This window comes from Culex quinquefasciatus, chromosome 1 (genome assembly GCF_015732765.1).
Source record: "Culex quinquefasciatus strain JHB chromosome 1, VPISU_Cqui_1.0_pri_paternal, whole genome shotgun sequence".
Taxonomy (NCBI): Eukaryota; Metazoa; Arthropoda; class Insecta; order Diptera; family Culicidae; genus Culex; species Culex quinquefasciatus.
In genome coordinates, this window is record NC_051861.1 from 13046049 (window position 1) to 13063618 (window position 17570).

The 17570-nt window shown below is 42.8% G+C and overlaps 2 protein-coding genes across 4 annotated transcripts in view; both read right to left on the bottom strand.

Moving 5' to 3' along the window:
* Positions 1 to 3806: 3806 nt before the first annotated feature.
* Positions 3807 to 6113, bottom strand: LOC6046291 (allantoicase). Its single transcript, XM_001863483.2, is given in 4 exon segments — positions 3807 to 4045; positions 4048 to 4071; positions 4074 to 4878; positions 4939 to 6113. Coding segments are annotated over 4 exon segments (1131 nt in total). The 5' UTR covers positions 5008 to 6113; the 3' UTR covers positions 3807 to 3812.
* Positions 6114 to 15172: 9059 nt separating this feature from the next.
* Positions 15173 to 17570, bottom strand: part of LOC6046290 (protein phosphatase PP2A 55 kDa regulatory subunit) — a 96810-nt gene continuing 94412 nt past the window's right edge. For all 3 annotated transcript variants that reach the window (XM_038248910.1, XM_038248908.1, XM_038248915.1), the window contains one exon: positions 15173 to 17086. In XM_038248910.1, coding sequence (XP_038104838.1) covers positions 16718 to 17086 — 369 coding nt within the window. In that variant the 3' untranslated portion in view covers positions 15173 to 16717. The remainder of the gene's footprint in view (positions 17087 to 17570) is intronic.

The following is a 17570-nucleotide window of genomic DNA, read 5'->3' on the forward strand; positions in this document are numbered from 1 at the left end:
GTTCATTTCTGGGGTGGTCTCTTGGATACCAATACTGTTGCGTTGCCAATGAATGCTGATAATGAAAATGTGCAGTAACTAGAAAAAAAACAAACGATGGCACACGCTCCTGGTCCAGTTCTGGGCAGGAAAATTCTTCGGCAAGGTCGGGCTCGTTGCTTGCTTGTGAATTGAAGTCACTGCAACAGTACGCGTTCATTGCAGCGTTTGCTAAATCGTTGTGATCGTGCTATATTGGCGCATGTCAATTTTGAGCATTTGAGCTAAATTAGCAATTCTGGAGTTTTTTTTTGAAAAGTCCAATAAACCAAATTTTGAGTTTTTGCTTTTTGGGTGTTTTTCAATACCCCTGACTCAAGGCGGTTTCAAAAACACCCAGAAAGCAAAAACTGGAAATTTGGTTTATTGGACCTTTTCAAAAAAAAAAAAAACTCCAGAATTGCATTTTTTTTTTGTGTCGTTATAAAGGTAAAGAATTTTTTGATGAAATTATTTTTTTCTTAAGATGTGTGATTTTGAAATTGAAAAAAATGTCCATGTCTTAACACATTTTATACAAAAGAATCTCCAAGAAGCAAATCTCCTTGATGATTGGAAATGTACTTTTTTATTCGGCTACAACATTATTAGCCGCTCAATGAAATTTAAAATCGAAAAGAACCCTACATTTTTCAACTATAGTTATGTTATGTTAATTGGAATTAGTGTGCAAAGTTTATATTAGAGCAGTTCTCTCAGATTTCGGTCATTCGATTTTTTTTTGTATTTTTTAATCCGACTGAAACTTTTTTGATGTTTTGCATTTTGCATCTTTAGTTTGTCCATATAATTTTCCATACAAATTTGGCAGCTGGCCATACAAAAATGATGTATGAAAATTCAAAAATCTGTATCTTTTGAAGGTTGTAGGTATGTATATGGACTCTACACTGAAAAAAATGATGCACGGTAAAAAAAATTGGTAATTTTTTATTTAACTTTTTGTCACTTAAATTTGATTTGCAAAAAAAACACTTTTTTTATTTTTTTATATGTCACATAAAAATGGATTTAACTTGAAAACGGTGCACTTTATCAAAATTTCAATAGAGTACTTTTTGATTGCAAATTTGATTTTACATCGAAAAATTAAATTGAAAAATTTTTGCGACCAATTTTTCGATTTTTTGCACAACCTGGAAATTTCTGAAAAGTTGCCATTTGATCCGACTTTGGCAGCTGGCCATACAAAAATGATGTATGAAAATTCAAAAATCTGTATCTTTTGAAGGAATTTTTTGATCGATTTGGTGTCAAATGACAACTTTTCAGAAATTTCCAGGTTGTGCAAAAAATCTTTGAGCGAGTTATGAATTTTTGAATCAATACTGATTTTTCCAAAAAATCGAAAAATTGGTCGCAAAAATTTTTCAACTTCATTTTTCGATGCAAAATCAAATTTGCAATCAAAAAGTACTCTATTGAAATTTTGATAAAGTGCACCGTTTTCAAGTTAAATCCATTTTTATGTGACTTTTTTGAAAATAGTCGAAGTTTTTAATATTTAAAAATTAGTGCACATGTTTACCCACTTTTGAAAAAAATATTTTTAAAAAGCTGAGAAAATTCTCTATATTTTGCATTTTTGAACTTTGTTGATACGACCCTTAGTTGCTGAGATATTGCCATGCAAAGGTTTAAATACAGGAAAATTGATGTTTCTTTAAGTCCCACCCAAACAACACACCATTTTCTAATGTCGATATCTCAGCACCTAATGGTCCGATTTTCAATGTTAAAATATGAAACATTCGTGAAATTTTCCGATCTTTTCGAAAAAAATATTTTATTTTTTTTTTAAACCAAAACTAACATTTCAATAGGGCCAAACATTCAATATTACGCCCTTTTATAATGTTAGTCTTGGTCAGGGATGGAATTATCGCGAAAAAATCAATTTCGCTTGCGAACTTTCTTCACCCGCGAAAGAGAGAAGAGGCAAATCACGTAAAAAAAAATCGCTCCCGAAATTCTCCAAGAAAATCAATCTGCTGATGATTTTTTGTGAATTTAACTGTTAGCACCACTCAAACATATTAATTTAATTTTGTTTATACACAATGCCCATCTACAAAATGTGACAAGCCATTTTTCGACGTGTGACGTTACACTTGCATGTGTAGTAGTGAAAAAGATGTTCTGCCGAATAATCAAGAAGATGATTTTTTCAGATTCTTTTTACCGATCTTTCGTGCGCGAGAGAGGAGAGCCATGCTCCCTTCAGATTGTTTCTTTTGATGAACATCCGCAGATTTTCTTTTGATGATGATTATTCCATCGCTGGTCTTGGTTTAAAAATTTGAAAATATTTTTTTTCGAAGAGATCGGAAAATTTCACAAATGTTTCATAGTTCTGAGATCTCGACATTAGAAAATGGTATGTTGTTTGGGTGTAACTTAGAAAACATCAATTTTCCTGTTTTTAAACCTTTGCATGTCAATATCTCAGCAACGAAGGGTCGTATCAACAAAGTTTAAAAATGCAAAATATAGAAAATTTTCTCAGATTTTCAAAAATATTTTTTTTTTTTCAAAAGTGGGCAAACATGTGCACTTATTTTAAAAAAAATGAAAAACTGCTACTATTTTCAAAAAAGTTACCTAAAAATGGATTTAACTTGAAAACGATGCACTTTTTCAAAATTTCACTAAAGTACTTTTTGATTGCAAATTTGATTTTACATCGAAAAATGAAGTTGAAAAATTTTTGCGAGCAATTTTTCGATTTTTTGAATAAATCAGTATTGATTCAAAAATTCATAACTCGCTCAACGATTTTTTGCACAACCTGGAAATTTCTAAAAAGTTGGCATTTGATGTCCTCTAGAACATATAAAAAAAATATATATATATATATAGTGCTTTTTTGCAAATCAAGTTTTAGTGACAAAAAGTTAAATAAAAAATCACCAAAAAATTTTACCGTGTATCATTTTTTTTCAGAGTAGTCCATATCCATACCTACAACTTTGCCAAAGACACCTAATCGATCAAAAGATACAGATTTTTGAATTTTCATACATCATTTTTGTATGGCCAGCTGCCAAATTTGTATGTATGGCTTCTTTGGGCATACCGAAAGCACCAAAAAAGTTTCAGTCGGATGAAAAAATACAAAAATTAAAATTTAAGAAAAAAGAACGATTTCGTAGAGAACTGCTCATTAGTTGAACGCCAGATCACTGAAAACGGACGTGCTAGCAAGACGCCTAGCCTTCTTCTTGCCATTTGTTAAAATCTAAAGCGCGCTATTGTCATTAGAATGCATTGAGACATAACAACGTAAAAGCGGCCAGGCCTACTTCGAAAAGTTTACCGCAAAGATGATTCGTTGAAATGGGTTAAGTTTGAGCTCGGAGTGTTCACGTGCTTTATGGCCGTGGCTATTTTCCCTAAACAAATCATTAATCTGCGTCTACGGCAGATAATTACTACCTTTCTACGCATCGCAAATCTCACTCAAGCCGTTATCAGTCGTAGACTGCAAAAACTTGCGCTTAGCACACGTAACCGGTTCACAGCTGGTTCCGTTTGTTTGTGGAAGCTGCACTACTGGAGTGACAATGCATGACGCGCTTGTAGCAACTCTGATAAGCGGTTCTTGCCTTCTTTTCTCGCAACTCGAGCAATTGTGTAATTTGACCGGCAAAAAAGGCCGCGTGCCGACTTTTGATTGCACTGATAAGACTTTTTTGGCAAAACAACAGCGGTCGTAAATGTTTGGTCATGAGGGGGTAATTCAAATGTGAAGAAGGTATTTTTAGCATATTTATTTACAAAACTACTCCAAACAGCCGAACGCGCGAAATTCCACCGTCCGGCGCCATCGTAATGCGTACGTGCGAGCAAGGTCCCCGGAACCGTAGCGATTCCTCCTGGTAGACGTGTTCCCGGTGGGCGGACAGCTTACTGCTGTCTAGCATGACCTTCCACTGGGCGGATTGCAGCGTTGCGGTTTCCGCTAGTAGAGTGGCCTCAATTTTTACGTTGTCCGGGAAGTTTCCTTGAAGTGGTTCGTGTCCACGACGACTTTTCAACTTTTGAGCGCGGTGAGCAAAGTTTGAAGATGGCCCATTCGCATCCGGGCACCTGGAGGATTCCTTGGCGGTCTGTTTTCAGGACGGGTGGTCGATCCAGCCGTCGGGCCGTTTCCCAACCGTCGCCCATGTTGATGCCCCGGTTAGGTTTGCACAGGTTCCTCGGATGGCCGTAGTGGGCGTTCGAGAACGTTAAGCACTGTCCTCCGTTGAGCATTCCAAGCAGATCGACGAGTCGACCGGTTGAGGCTAGCGCTTGAAGGTTCGGTTGAACCTGGCCAAACACGCGCAACCGAGCGATCCCGCCGTCCGGGAAGATGTTGACCCTCAAATGGCTAAACACCTGGTCGCTTGTGACGCTAAAGTACTGCTTTCGGGTGTCCTCGTAGCCCGGCTTCAGCGGGGTCATCTCGATAATCTCCTTCCACCGGTCACTTCCGAGCGTGGCCATCAGCTGCAAATCCTTCTCACTGCAGGCCGTCCCCATCATCTCGCGGCCACGTTCCGGAATCGATTCCTCCTCGGTCGCATCCAACGCAGCACCCTGCAGCGAAAACCTCGGAGCAAAGTTCCCGGTAAAGTGCGCCGTATCAACCATAATGCCGCAGACCCGCGCCGGTGCCGCCAACCGGACGATGCACCAATCGTGCCCGGCGATCCGCTTACGTCTCGTCTCCCATCCGTCCATCCACTTGCCAAACGTGGTGTACTTGTCCGCCACGAACACCGGCTCCGAATCGGCCAGCATCCATTCGGCCGGCGCGAACCAGTCGTCCGTCGCAAACAGAATCCGGCCACCGCTCTGCAAAAATGAAACCAAATTGACCTACGCCCCCAATAGTATGCAGCACCCCACACTTACACTTTTGGAGGCCAGTTCGCTGAGCTGAACGAACGCCGGTTCGACGGTTTTCTGCACCACGGAGGACATTCTGCTGTGTTACGAGGCCAGATGCGTACTGAAGATGACCGCGAACCGCAGCGGTCATTATCAACCGCGAGAAATGATGGGGAGAGACCAGAAGAAGCGGGAGAAAGCAGGAGCGTCAATAAATAAGCTGATTGCGCAGAGGTGGGACGGAGCGGTGACGACAGTCGCCCCTTATCAGCAGCAGTGACTGGAGTGAAAGAGCAGAGCGATCGGAAGATGGTCTTGTTGAAGGAAGATTTAGCATTTTAATTTGGCTGTACTCAAATAAAGACGGGACACGGCTGCTTGCTTTTTCTTGTTCTCCTATTTCTTGCAATACTTGTGACTTGTGAGCTCGGCGACTTGGCTTGCCGTAGAGTTGCGCCAATTCGTAGTTCCAAGATCGTCATAAGCACTCGCAGTTCGAAATCATCCTTGCAGATCCTCTTCGAGCATCGTCCACGTCTTGTGCTCTTAGAGAACGACCGGTCTTATCAGCGTTTAGTACATGGTATACTTTGTACGTCAAGAAAGGGTCTTGTGGAGTCCAAGCACGACTACCAATGGTGCGTTTCGAATGTTGCTGCTTTTGTCCGAGGTACACGAACTCCTCCACCACCAACGATCGGTTCTTTGGGAGCCCAAGGGACTCGGTTCCTCCTGCCAGCGGATACTTCGTCTTCGTCACATTCACTGTTAATCCAATCACGTCCATGTCGTCACCGAAGCAGATAAACTAGCTGGATCGGATGATAATCGTAACCTGTGTGTCGTAGCCCACCCGTCTCATGACATCTTCCAGTCTACGTTATTCATCTCCGAGTTCATCTAGATGAATTCTGCACCGATACCATCATTTCCAGCCGCTTCGTTCTCCTTCAGCTTCTTGATGGCATCCTTAACTTATCTAATCGTGGGTGCTGGCTTGTCCATGCCGTCCACTACACAGGTGACGTCGTTTCTGCCGTCGCCCTGGTGCTCCGTTTCTGGGCTCGTCGAAGTGTTGCTTCCACATTTCGATCATCTCCGTCCGTCAAGATTCCCCCCTCCGCATCCGCGACATGAAGCCGTTCCGATGAACAAATAAGTATAAAATATTCTAATCTTTTAAGCTAAGTACGAAGATCGAGAGGAACGCGGTCAAGAAATATTGCGCATTATTTTCGTGACCATTAAAATAGTTAAAATAAATAATGATTAGGCTGGTACCCCCCCCCCCCCACCCCCCCCTCTTCAAAATTGGCCCGAAAAATCGGGGGGCAAAAAAAATATTTTTACAATAAACTTCAAAATTTCTATGAAAATTCAAGTGCAACCAGCTGAAATCAAATTAAAATACATTCTTCTGCGTTTAAAAGCATTTTTAGCATGTTTGGGTTTATTAAAAAATCTTAAGATTTTTTGAAAATTTTCGATGCAAAATCTTTTTTTTCGATACAATTTTTGTTTTTGTCAGATCTTAGATTTTTTGAAAACTAATGATTGCAAAACAACTGAACTAGTGTAAAATGCATTTTAAAACACTTTGTTCATTTAAATGTGAAGACTATGGCTTGTTATTTAAATTTTTATATTTTTTTTTTTTTGCGAGTTAAATGTAATAAAATTTTTTAATTCTTACATTCCACAATTCTTAAATTCAGGAATTCCTAAATTCTGTTTTTTTGTTTAATTCAGAAATTTGGAAATCCCTCATTCAAAAATTCTTCAATTGGGTCCTAAAATGAAGCTTAGATTGCTGATATTATTGTTTACAGCGATAAAGCTTATTTTTCTGAGTACAATGACCCTTTGTACGACCACAAAGAGTTAAAAATGGATTTTTAAATCAATTTTGAAAAATTAACCTCGCAGTTCTTCTTGACAGAAAAGATCCTACTTAACAGCTCGTTCCAAGGAACCATAGTTGATCCATTGAAAAAATGTTGCTGTCCACGCACTGGACACAAGTTTCGGCCGTCCCGGATCACCGACGGCCTGTGTCCCCAAACAATTCACTTCCCCCAGAATCTTCCTTTTCCTTGCACGCACTTCCTTCACTCCTGCTGCATGTTCCTTCCACTCCTTTCCTTTATTCCGCTCTTCTTGCATGGATCCTCCTCCCACTAATCACTCCCGCGCGTTAGTATTTCGGACTTGGTTCAAGTAAAATTACCGCTTTTACTGTGACGCGAACTGAACTCCGCGACGGTTCGTTGTAGACTTAAGTTTTATTGCAATTATGTTTTGTGTTTTCATCTGTTATGCTGCGCCGAGATGACAGATCTCGCGTAGCAGTGGTGCTGGTTTTGGGGTTTGTGTATGTCTGTACAATTTGTGTCGTTTTGTCTGTAGGTATTTACATGTTTGGTGTAGGGTTTACAAGTTGGTATGTTGTGTGTTTGCATGTAATTTATGTGTGTTTTACAGGTGTGTTAGGTAACTAGGGTAAGTACACTTATTCTTGTCTAGGGTTAGTTGTCAGGGTTGCAAAACATCAAATTTCATTACAAAACTAGACACATAGTATTAAACATTCCGGCCGCCAATGAAATTAGGGTTTTCACGGACGCAACCGCGAATCGACACATATGGACGAGACATGTGGTGGTCAAGTAGATGACGATCACTTGTGGTAGTCAGGTTGAAGCATCTTCTTCGTTGTTTTCCCGCTACAGCTTCCAGTGGCCGACGTCGAGCCGGCGGTAGATGTCCAAGTGGTGGCAAACTGTAACGAGAAGAGGTGAGCGCAGGGGCTGCTGGTACGGTAAGCGAGTACTTAACTTGGGTTAAGTCTCAGTCACGGGGTCCAGTTTGTCTCCCAGACCCACGTGACGAGGCTTTTTGCTGACTACAGATGCTCCTCGTACAACTGCTGGGTTGGATTGACGGTTCTGGCGATCTGGTGGATTGTCGGGCGGCATTCTTCAGCTGGTGTGGTTGTTGCTGGAAAGAATGGGCGACTGAGGGTCTGGTAAGAGAGGAACACAATGGGTACTTGCCTGTAATCATGTCCCAGCCGCGGGGTTCCACGAACCCACACGGCGAGGCCTTGTTCCTCTTTACAGATGCTCCAGGAACGCGCTCGATTCCCCCGAGCTTGGGCCAGGAGTCCACTCGACTGGCGACTCTTCTAAAGAGTGAAGACCGGATCTCACGCCGGCGGCTCGTTCCCCGTGCGAGGCCAGGAGTCCACTCGACTGACGTGCAGATGCGTGAGGCTCCACCGTGACCGGTAGAGTGCGAGGACAGCTCGCTGGGTCGTTTCGGTTCTCGTGATGACCGCTGTAACCCGAACAACGCTGCTTGTGTTTGGACGACGATGTGACGTCTCCGGAGTTGCTGGATGTCGTTGTGCCAGCGCGACGTATACCGTGGCGAGTTGCTGGAATCCGCTCCAGCGGGTTGGTGTTCGTGGTGAGTGTAGCCGGCCGCCATCGCAACTCGTGCCGTACAGCAACGGCGGTTGGTGATAATGTCGCTTCGTCCGGTGGCGAAAGCGTCGTGCGATGTGCTGGCTACCTTGCAGCTTGGCGCGCTGCTTCTTGGTTTATTGTGTGTTGGCCGGCCGCCATGGAAGAACCATGCTTGCGGGGCCGGTACGCTTGGCGTGGATGGCTCTCGCTGAGCCGAGGTGGTCCGATCCTGCCCAGGTGGCGAAAACGACGATTCCGGATGATCTGCCTGGTGAGATTCCGAACTGGTGGGCACTGCAGAAATCGCGTGTGAGTTTCTGGCAGTCGCGTGCTGTCCCGTTTGGCACGGGTGGTGTTTTGTCGATCTGAATCGTCCAAATCGACAGCTTGAGCAGCTCGTAGCCGGCCATGTGCAGACCGACCGCTGCGACGGTTGGGTTTGGGGTCAGATCTCGGAGTAGGCTGGTCTCTCGTAGTTCCATCGTGCGCCGACGGACTTGAAATCCTGCTGAAGCGGGTTCGCAGGGCACATTGAGAGGGCTATCCTTATCTGCCACGATGCGACGATCCTCGGTGGACTCACGTCGTGGAACTGGCACGGCCAGTTGGGTGTGGTACGATTCTTTTGTGGGGCTTGACGGAGCGGCATTGCTGACACCGTGTGCGACGGTCTGCAGCTCGAATGCCTTCATCGGTAGAGAGTCACGCCACCAGATTCGCGGGAACAACTGGCCCGAAGGTCGGACCAGAATCTGCCGGAACATGTCCGCACAGACCGGAAGCGGTTGGAAACTGGTGCACGAGATGGTGGTGGAGTTGACCTGGATGCTGTGGCCAGGGGTTTCTTCAAGAAAGTCCGATTCCGAGCGACAAGAGTCCTCGAAGCCGGCACTGAGCGTAGGAGCGGAGTTCGTCAGTGGTAGACGCGTGAGAACGCGCTGTGGCAGAGTATCGACCTTGACGCGGACGACCTCTCGTACGTACCCGAGCTGTGCGCGCTCGGCAATGTGCTTGTGGGGAAGCTTGATTGTGTAAGAGTGCGTAGCGTAGTGTAGGTTGTCCGTCAGCTGCAAGAGCAGCTCTTCGCGTTTGGGGAAAGCCCGAGTCAGGACTCGAGGCGCATTGTCCAACAAGCAGCGAGCGTAACGCTCTTGATGGACGTGAGGACACGAAGCGGACCGAGAATGCCGAGAAACTTGGCACTGTTTCTGGCCGGACATAGTGGGAATGGCTTGCGATTGGTTCGCGTGGGACAGAGTCGTGCTTCTCGCTGCACGATCGGCAGTGCGTGCCGGAACATTCGTAGGAGGATTGGTTGGGCGATCGCAAGTAGCTTGGGTTTGAACTGGTTCGACTTACCGGATCCGTCCCATGGGAAAGTGGCTTACGGATGTCCGGACTCAGGCGGAGATGGTTGCTGCCGCGCTTGGCGCACGGCTTCGTCAGCTTCCCGTCGCGTGGGATGGCTGCCGACAAACTGCTTGCTGGCTTCGCTTCTGCTGTCACTGTAGGAGCGACAGGCTTCATTGATGGCTTGGAGCGGGAACTTGCTTGAGCTGGAACTGTCTGCTTTGGCGCAGCAGGTGTCGAATAATTGGGCTTCCGGTGTCGCCTGGTTGACTTCCGGGTTTGCAAAGCGGTTGAGGGACCACTTGTTGGCTGCGCTTCCGGTTTTGGCGCAACAGGAATCGACGAGGTTGGCATAGATTCGGAGGAGGAACTGTGCTGTGCTGACAGCGGCGACAAAACGGCGAGAAGCGGCGGCTGAGGAACCGCCGTGGGGTTGCGCAAAAGGTTGCGCTGCAGCATTACAAGGCAACGTGGGCAGCGGCGGAAGTACCAACGAGTTCAAAATGTGGGCAGAAAGAGCGTAGTACTTGCCGTCGAACTCCATCCGTTCCAGCTTCAGGTTGGCTGACGTCATCACCTCAAGCCTGGCCACGATGTCGAAGTACCGGTTGTACACCTCTTCCAGCTGCTTCTCCCACACTTCCGGTTGCTCCGTCAGGATCACTTCCGGTCCGCAAACTGCAGAACGCTCCAGTATGACAAGAGAGTCAAGCAAGATCGACTTCCGCTGCACCAATTCTTCTGCCATTTTGCCTTCGTGACGTCACTTCCGGTCACACACGCGCACGCAAACTTCCGGTAAATGTGTCCAGAAATTTTGCTAAATGTTTCGCGAAAACTTTTTTGCACTTTTATTTTTTCACAAAACTGCCGATTTGACCCACCGTGGGCTATGCTTCTTGCGTGTGTGGAACGTAAACAGACCGAGCAAGTGTTGGTGAACGCACTGCTGTTTGTCGTCGTCACTACGAACACTTTCACTCGATGCACTTTGCTGGTGATGGTGGAGAAATCTTGTCCCGATTCCCACCATTTTCATTCGGGCACAAAATGGTCACTGGGGACGCTCGTTCCGCGCACTTTTGGCCATTTTGTTCTGGGGCACTTTGTTCTTCGGGGACACTTTTGTTACCCGTGCGACGACGGGGTTTTCACACTCCGGCGGACTTGGTTCCACACCGGCACTGGTAGTCTCTTCGATCCGGTTCGAAGGACCAAATTATGTCCACGCACTGGACACAAGTTTCGGCCGTCCCGGATCACCGACGGCCTGTGTCCCCAAACAATTCACTTCCCCCAGAATCTTCCTTTTCCTTGCACGCACTTCCTTCACTCCTGCTGCATGTTCCTTCCACTCCTTTTCCTTTATTCCGCTCTTCTTGCATGGATCCTCCTCCCACTAATCACTCCCGCGCGTTAGTATTTCGGACTTGGTTCAAGTAAAATTACCGCTTTTACTGTGACGCGAACTGAACTCCGCGACGGTTCGTTGTAGACTTAAGTTTTATTGCAATTATGTTTTGTGTTTTCATCTGTTATGCTGCGCCGAGATGACAGATCTCGCGTAGCAGTGGTGCTGGTTTTGGGGTTTGTGTATGTCTGTACAATTTGTGTCGTTTTGTCTGTAGGTATTTACATGTTTGGTGTAGGGTTTACAAGTTGGTATGTTGTGTGTTTGCATGTAATTTATGTGTGTTTTACAGGTGTGTTAGGTAACTAGGGTAAGTACACTTATTCTTGTCTAGGGTTAGTTGTCAGGGTTGCAAAACATCAAATTTCATTACAAAACTAGACACATAGTATTAAACAGTTGCAATGTAAAAAAAATGCGTTAAAATGAAAAAAAGTGATCAGAAATGGTTTTTAATCGTGTTTTTACCGTTGTACATAAAAATTGACATAGAGCTTTAGTACCCAATTCTTAAATTTTAATTTTTAAAGAAAAAAATATAAAATTAATAAATTTTTCAATTGTTTAAATTGTTAAATTCTTAAATGCCCCAGGAAAAGCACAAAATATTAACAAATTCCTTGATTTAAAAATGTTTATGTTTGGAATTTCAATTACAGTACGGGCTGAGAACGTAGCCCAGTTACCGAATGCTGCTCGCTAACTGAGCTTAACATAAAATACCGAGGGGGCCACCAATATATTATGTTTTTTAAACTTGAATTTATGTCTTGAGCTTATTTTCCAAATTTCCCTTATTTGTAACTTGAAATTTCACAAAAAAAAATTATAGCACTTGTTTTGCAACCGAGGGGCAATTATTATGGTTTGTTTTTGTTTTTTGACGTTTGTCTGCATTTGAAGCAGGGGGTAGCGAAGAAACCGCCATCTTGGAAGTTCAGGTAACAAACACTGATAATCAGTATTATACATATTACTTTGGTAACACGAAGTATGTTATCCTGGTTAAACTCAAAAGTCCCATGCAAATGTGTAAAACCAAACTGAAAAATGTGTAATGCCGATTCTCAGTGTACAGGCGCACTGTTTGATCGACGAAAAGAAAAAAAGCAAAAAAGAAATAAACAGGAAAATTACTTATTCGATATGAATTTTCAGCCAATATTGGGAAGGAATCTCCAAGGATATGAAATAATTTGCCATCAGCAACACAATTCACGTGTTTTTTCAGGTATTTATCGTTTCAATTGCGGGAAATTTGAAAATCAAAACCCCAAACAATGATTTGTTATGGGCTACCATTTGACAGCTAGTGCTTTTGTTGTGGGCTCTCATTTGACAACCGTGCTAATATCGACTGTTGTCAGTTTGCTTTGGTCGGAATAGGGTTGCCATCCCCCCGATTTGAAGTGAGCAACAGCCCGGTTATCGAGCGCCCAGTTACACTGCAACCCAGTTAAACAACGCCCAGATACCAAACAAGTACTGTACTTAAAATTTTCAAAGGAGAATGGGCAAATTTGTATGGGAGCTGGTCCAAGGATGTACACGAACGGGACCAACTTTTTTCGAAAGATCTCGCCGAGACATGAAAAAAAGTCTTCTGGACCAACTCTCTAAACCCCGGGGTTCAAAAGTTACAAGTTGTTGAAGTTTGAGCATTTTGGGTTAAAATGTACAAAAAATCGTATTTTTGCTATTTCTAAAATCATTTATAAAATCTCTGTTTCATTATGGATTTTGATTTTCTTGACTTCATTCGACGCGTATCAGCAAAAACTATGAGTTCTGATATGTCCTAGCATGATTGAAACATGATTTCTCTTGTTTTTATCCGTTTGAACCGTTTGTGCAAGAGGCATCCCATTGAAACAAGTCGAAACTTCAAGGTTTTGAAACCGGATCCGACCCAGACTGCTTCAGTGAGTATGGAAGGCTTGAGTGCAATGTTGTAACAACTTATTGGGATGGTCTGAGTCATCCGAGAACTCCTTGGAGTTGAGACCGGTGAGTCTACCGCCGTAACAAGCAAGATGTCGGCGGTTTTTGACAACGGATCATACCCGCATGGCTTTAGTGAGTATGGTAGACTACTATGCTGATGTGTTGGAGTGTCCTGGGTTCTCCTAGGACTCCTGAAGTTAAGATCTGTGGGTCTACTACCGTAACAATCCAAATGTCGACCGGTTTTGACAACGGAACATACCCGCATAGCTTCAGTGAGTGCGGTAGACTACTTTGCTTATCTGTTAGGATGTCTTGGGTCATCCAAGGACTCCTGGAGTTATGATCTGTGGAGCTACAGCCGTAACAAGCAAGAGGTCGACGATTTTTGACCCCGGAACATACACGCATAGCTTCAGACAGTATGGTAGACTGCTTTTTGATGTGTTGGGATGTCTTTGGTCATCCTAGGACTCCCTGGAGTTTAGATATTTGGGTCACTGTAACAAGAAAAGGTCGATGATTTTTAACCGCGCATCATAACCGCAAAGATTCAGTGAGTATGGCAGACTGTATTGCTGTTAGGTTGGGGTGTTCTGGACCATTCCAGGAGTCCTTTAACAGCCGTAGACCTACTGATCATAACTCCAGGAAGTCCTTGGATGACCCAAGACATCCTAACAGATAAGCAAAGTAGTCTACCACACTCACTGAAGCTATGCGGGTATGTTCCGTTGTCAAAACCGGTCGACATTTGGATTATTACGGTAGTAGACCCACAGATCTTAACTTCAGGAGTCATAGGAGAACCCAGGACACTCCAACACATCAGCATAGTAGTCTACCATACTCACTGAAGCCATGCGGGTATGATCCATTGTCAAAAACCGCCGACATCTTGCTTGTTACGGCGGTAGACTCACCGGTCTCAACTCCAAGGAGTTCTCGGATGACTCAGACCATCCCAATAAGTTGTTACAACATTGCACTCAAGCCTTCCATACTCACTGAAGCAGTCTGGGTCGGATCCGGTTTCAAAACCTTGAAGTTTCGACTTGTTTCAATGGGATGCCTCTTGCACAAACGGTTCAAACGGATAAAAACAAGAGAAATCATGTTTCAATCATGCTAGGACATATCAGAACTCATAGTTTTTGCTGATACGCGTCGAATGAAGTCAAGAAAATCAAAATCCATAATGAAACAGAGATTTTATAAAATTTTAGAAATAGCAAAAATACGATTTCTTGTACATTTTAACCCAAAATGCTCAAACTTCAACAACTTGTAACTTTTGAACCCCGGGGTTTAGAGAGTTGGTCCAGAAGACTTTTTTCATGTCTCGGTGAGATCTTTCGAAAAAATTTGGTCCCGTTCGTGTACATCCTTGGACCAAATTTGCCCATTCTCCTTTGAATTGAATTTGAAAGTTCCACCTTTTTTTTATTATGAAAATCTTATATTAATGACTGAATTTTTAGATTTTTTTCTTTCTTTTTAATATTGGATTTTTGTTAATTTTCCAAGTTATGAATTTTGTTTTTTAATATTTCTAACTTTATCTTTTTTTTAATTTAATTTCTTAGTTTATAAATTTTTGTTTTAAATTTAAATTATTTTAATGTTTTTGTCATACATATTAATCATAATTGTTAGGCTTATCGCTCTGGTTTGCTTCATTTTAAGCAAAAAATAAAATCTTTGGGTTTTTTTTAAGGTTTAAAACCAAATTTTCAGTTTTTGCTTTTTGGGTGTTTTTTAATACCACTGACTCAAGGCGGTTTCAAAAACATCCAAAAAGCAAAAACTGAAAATTTGGTTTATTGGACCTTTTAAAAAAAAAAAATCCAAATCTGTTCTTTAAATATTAAGATTCTTCGTTTTAAGATTAAGTATTCTTTTCTGTACCTTTTCAGCTTCCTTCCGAGCTCCGTATCAGCATTTTAGTTTCAATAACAAAATAAAATAACAAATTGAACAAATCTCGGTGCGGACGCACTTTTTTTTATTTTTTCAATATTGAATCAAACGACAACGCAGGGCTTTCGGAACCAATCAACAAATAACTGCACAACACCGGGTAGGATTATTGTTCTTTTTTTTGTTTGTTTTGTTTGTTGTTTCTTTGTTTTGTTCCAACAAAAGCGCGTTTCGGTCGACCACCGGCGAATGATGGCCCCCTTTTTTCTCTCTCTCTCGCTCGCTCGCTCTCACTTCCTAGACCGCTTCCAGCTCGTGGCGAGCTGGTTTTCTTAACCTTTTTTTTGTTATTGTTAATCTTCTTATGCCAACTTCGAATGCTTGATTTTTTTTTAAACTTTGTTTGTTGTCCGAATGTGTTTGTTTTTTTTCCTCTCACTAAAAAAAAAGATTTTCCATTCTCGCTTACTCTGCCAATCGGTCAAATACCTTTTCAATAATCTATAATAGTAATAATGAATGCAACAAGTTAGTGTACACTTTTTTATTCTTATTTTCTCTTTTTTGTTTGTCTTGCGTGTGTGTGATTTTTTTTTGTGTAGCCTTTTTCTCATTTAGGTGTAGTTTTTCGCCAATGCTTTTTTTGATTCTTTTATTTTGCATACTTTCTCTCTTTTGCATGCGCTTTTATCAACCCTTCTTCTTGACGCTTAGTTCTAACTTTGTTGTTTTTTTGTTTGTTTTCTATTTTAATTAGATAGCATTATGATTTACTTTGTTTTCTCCTTTGTTGTTCCTATTGTGTGTGTATTGTGTTTTGTGTGTTTCACCCCTTCGTCTTTCTTTTAATCTCTCGAACTCGCGCGCGCGGCCTAATTGATACGTAATTCTGTAATTAATAATAAAAACTGATGATGATGATGATGGGTCGCTGCTGTTGAACAGCAACATTTGATGCGATGATGATTATGGATGCGCAACGCGGGATGATCAAATTTAAGACTAAACTATCATTTAATTGATACAATAATCGTAATCGCGCTTCCTTACGTTTTTTTAAACTGCTGCTGCTGTTCATCTAGTTCCTGCTTTAAGCTTACACTCTTTCACACGCGCTCCCACTCGCTTGCAACAAATCTTTCACTCGAACCCTTTCATCCCACCACAAAAAAAAAAATGCACTTTCTGCTTCAATTATGCACTTTTAGCTCTGTTGCGTGTGTTTGTTTCTTTTATCCTTGCTTTTTTTTTCGTTACTTTCGTTTATTAATTAAGGATAATAGCAATAATAATTGTTTTTTTGAATATTTTTTTTCTTTTTTAACTTCCCCTCTTTCTCTTTTTATTTGCTGTGTGTGTTTTTTTTAGTTTAAGTTTTCTCCTCTATTGTATGGTATATTATAAAAAGCTTTTCACATCGTTTTGAACCCCTCTCAATTTACCCTCCCCGCACTCGCGCCCTTTCAGCTTTTCTCTCTTTTTATTCGAAATATACTACTGGATTAGTTTCCCTCCCTTACTTCACCTCAAATCGCTTCAAATTCCTCCTCCTAGAACTCTCACTCACCCTTCCACCTCACTCTTGATTCGTAATCCTTCTCGCTCGCTCCTGCTCTGCGCTTCCGGTTCCGCTTCTGCCTCCTCTTTTTCAACCTAAACACATTTATAATTGTTTTTTGACAATAATAATTACTACTACGCTTACGATTAGCTAAAACTTATCCTGAAATATAAATAGATTATTGGTGGCGGCGACGGCGATGATGTTCTCGAGCGGGTGCCAGGCCGTGTGCAGGATCTTCTTGTTAAAGTCCAAACAGTCGACGCTGATTTCGTCCTTTTTCCGCTTGCCGCCGGTGCACACCTTCCGCGGCTTCAGCACCGTCTTCGGCTTGATGATGTCGCGGGACGCCTCGAGCGTCACGTCCTTCTTGCTGTTGCGGTCGAACACGCGGAAGAAGTTGTTGTAGCTGCCGGTCATGATCGAGCTGTCGTTGCCGTTCCAGCAGCACTCGAACTTGTCGAAGATGCAGTCGTTCTCGTACAGCGAGCACAGCTTCGTGCGGAGGTACTCGTGGACCTGCGGGGGGGGGAGAGTGGGGACGGGGTTGGACAGAAGGTTAGTAATTTTGATTCCAGGCGATCCGGCCAATACCCGCTGGCCGGCAGTGAAATTATGGTAAATTTAAGCGCTGCTTTTAACCATCTAATGCCCAATGTTCTACGAAAAACTTAAGATCGAGTCCACGAACAAGGCATCCCCCTTTGTATAGGACGTTGTTTGGACTTCACCAATCTCCCTAAAATTTTCAGCGATTGTTTGTACATATAAAACTAGAATCTAGACAAAATATGAGCACTCAACGGGAAGTGGGGCAAATCGGGACAGAAAGATTCATGGTTCAAAAACGGCATACGAACAATTCTCTACCAAAACCGGAAATGGATTTTATTTGTATTTTTCGATTTGGCTCAAACTTTGTGGGGGCCTTCCCTATAACCAAATAAGCTTTTTTGTGTCATTTGTTCACCCATACAAGTCTCCATACAATTTTGGCTGCTGT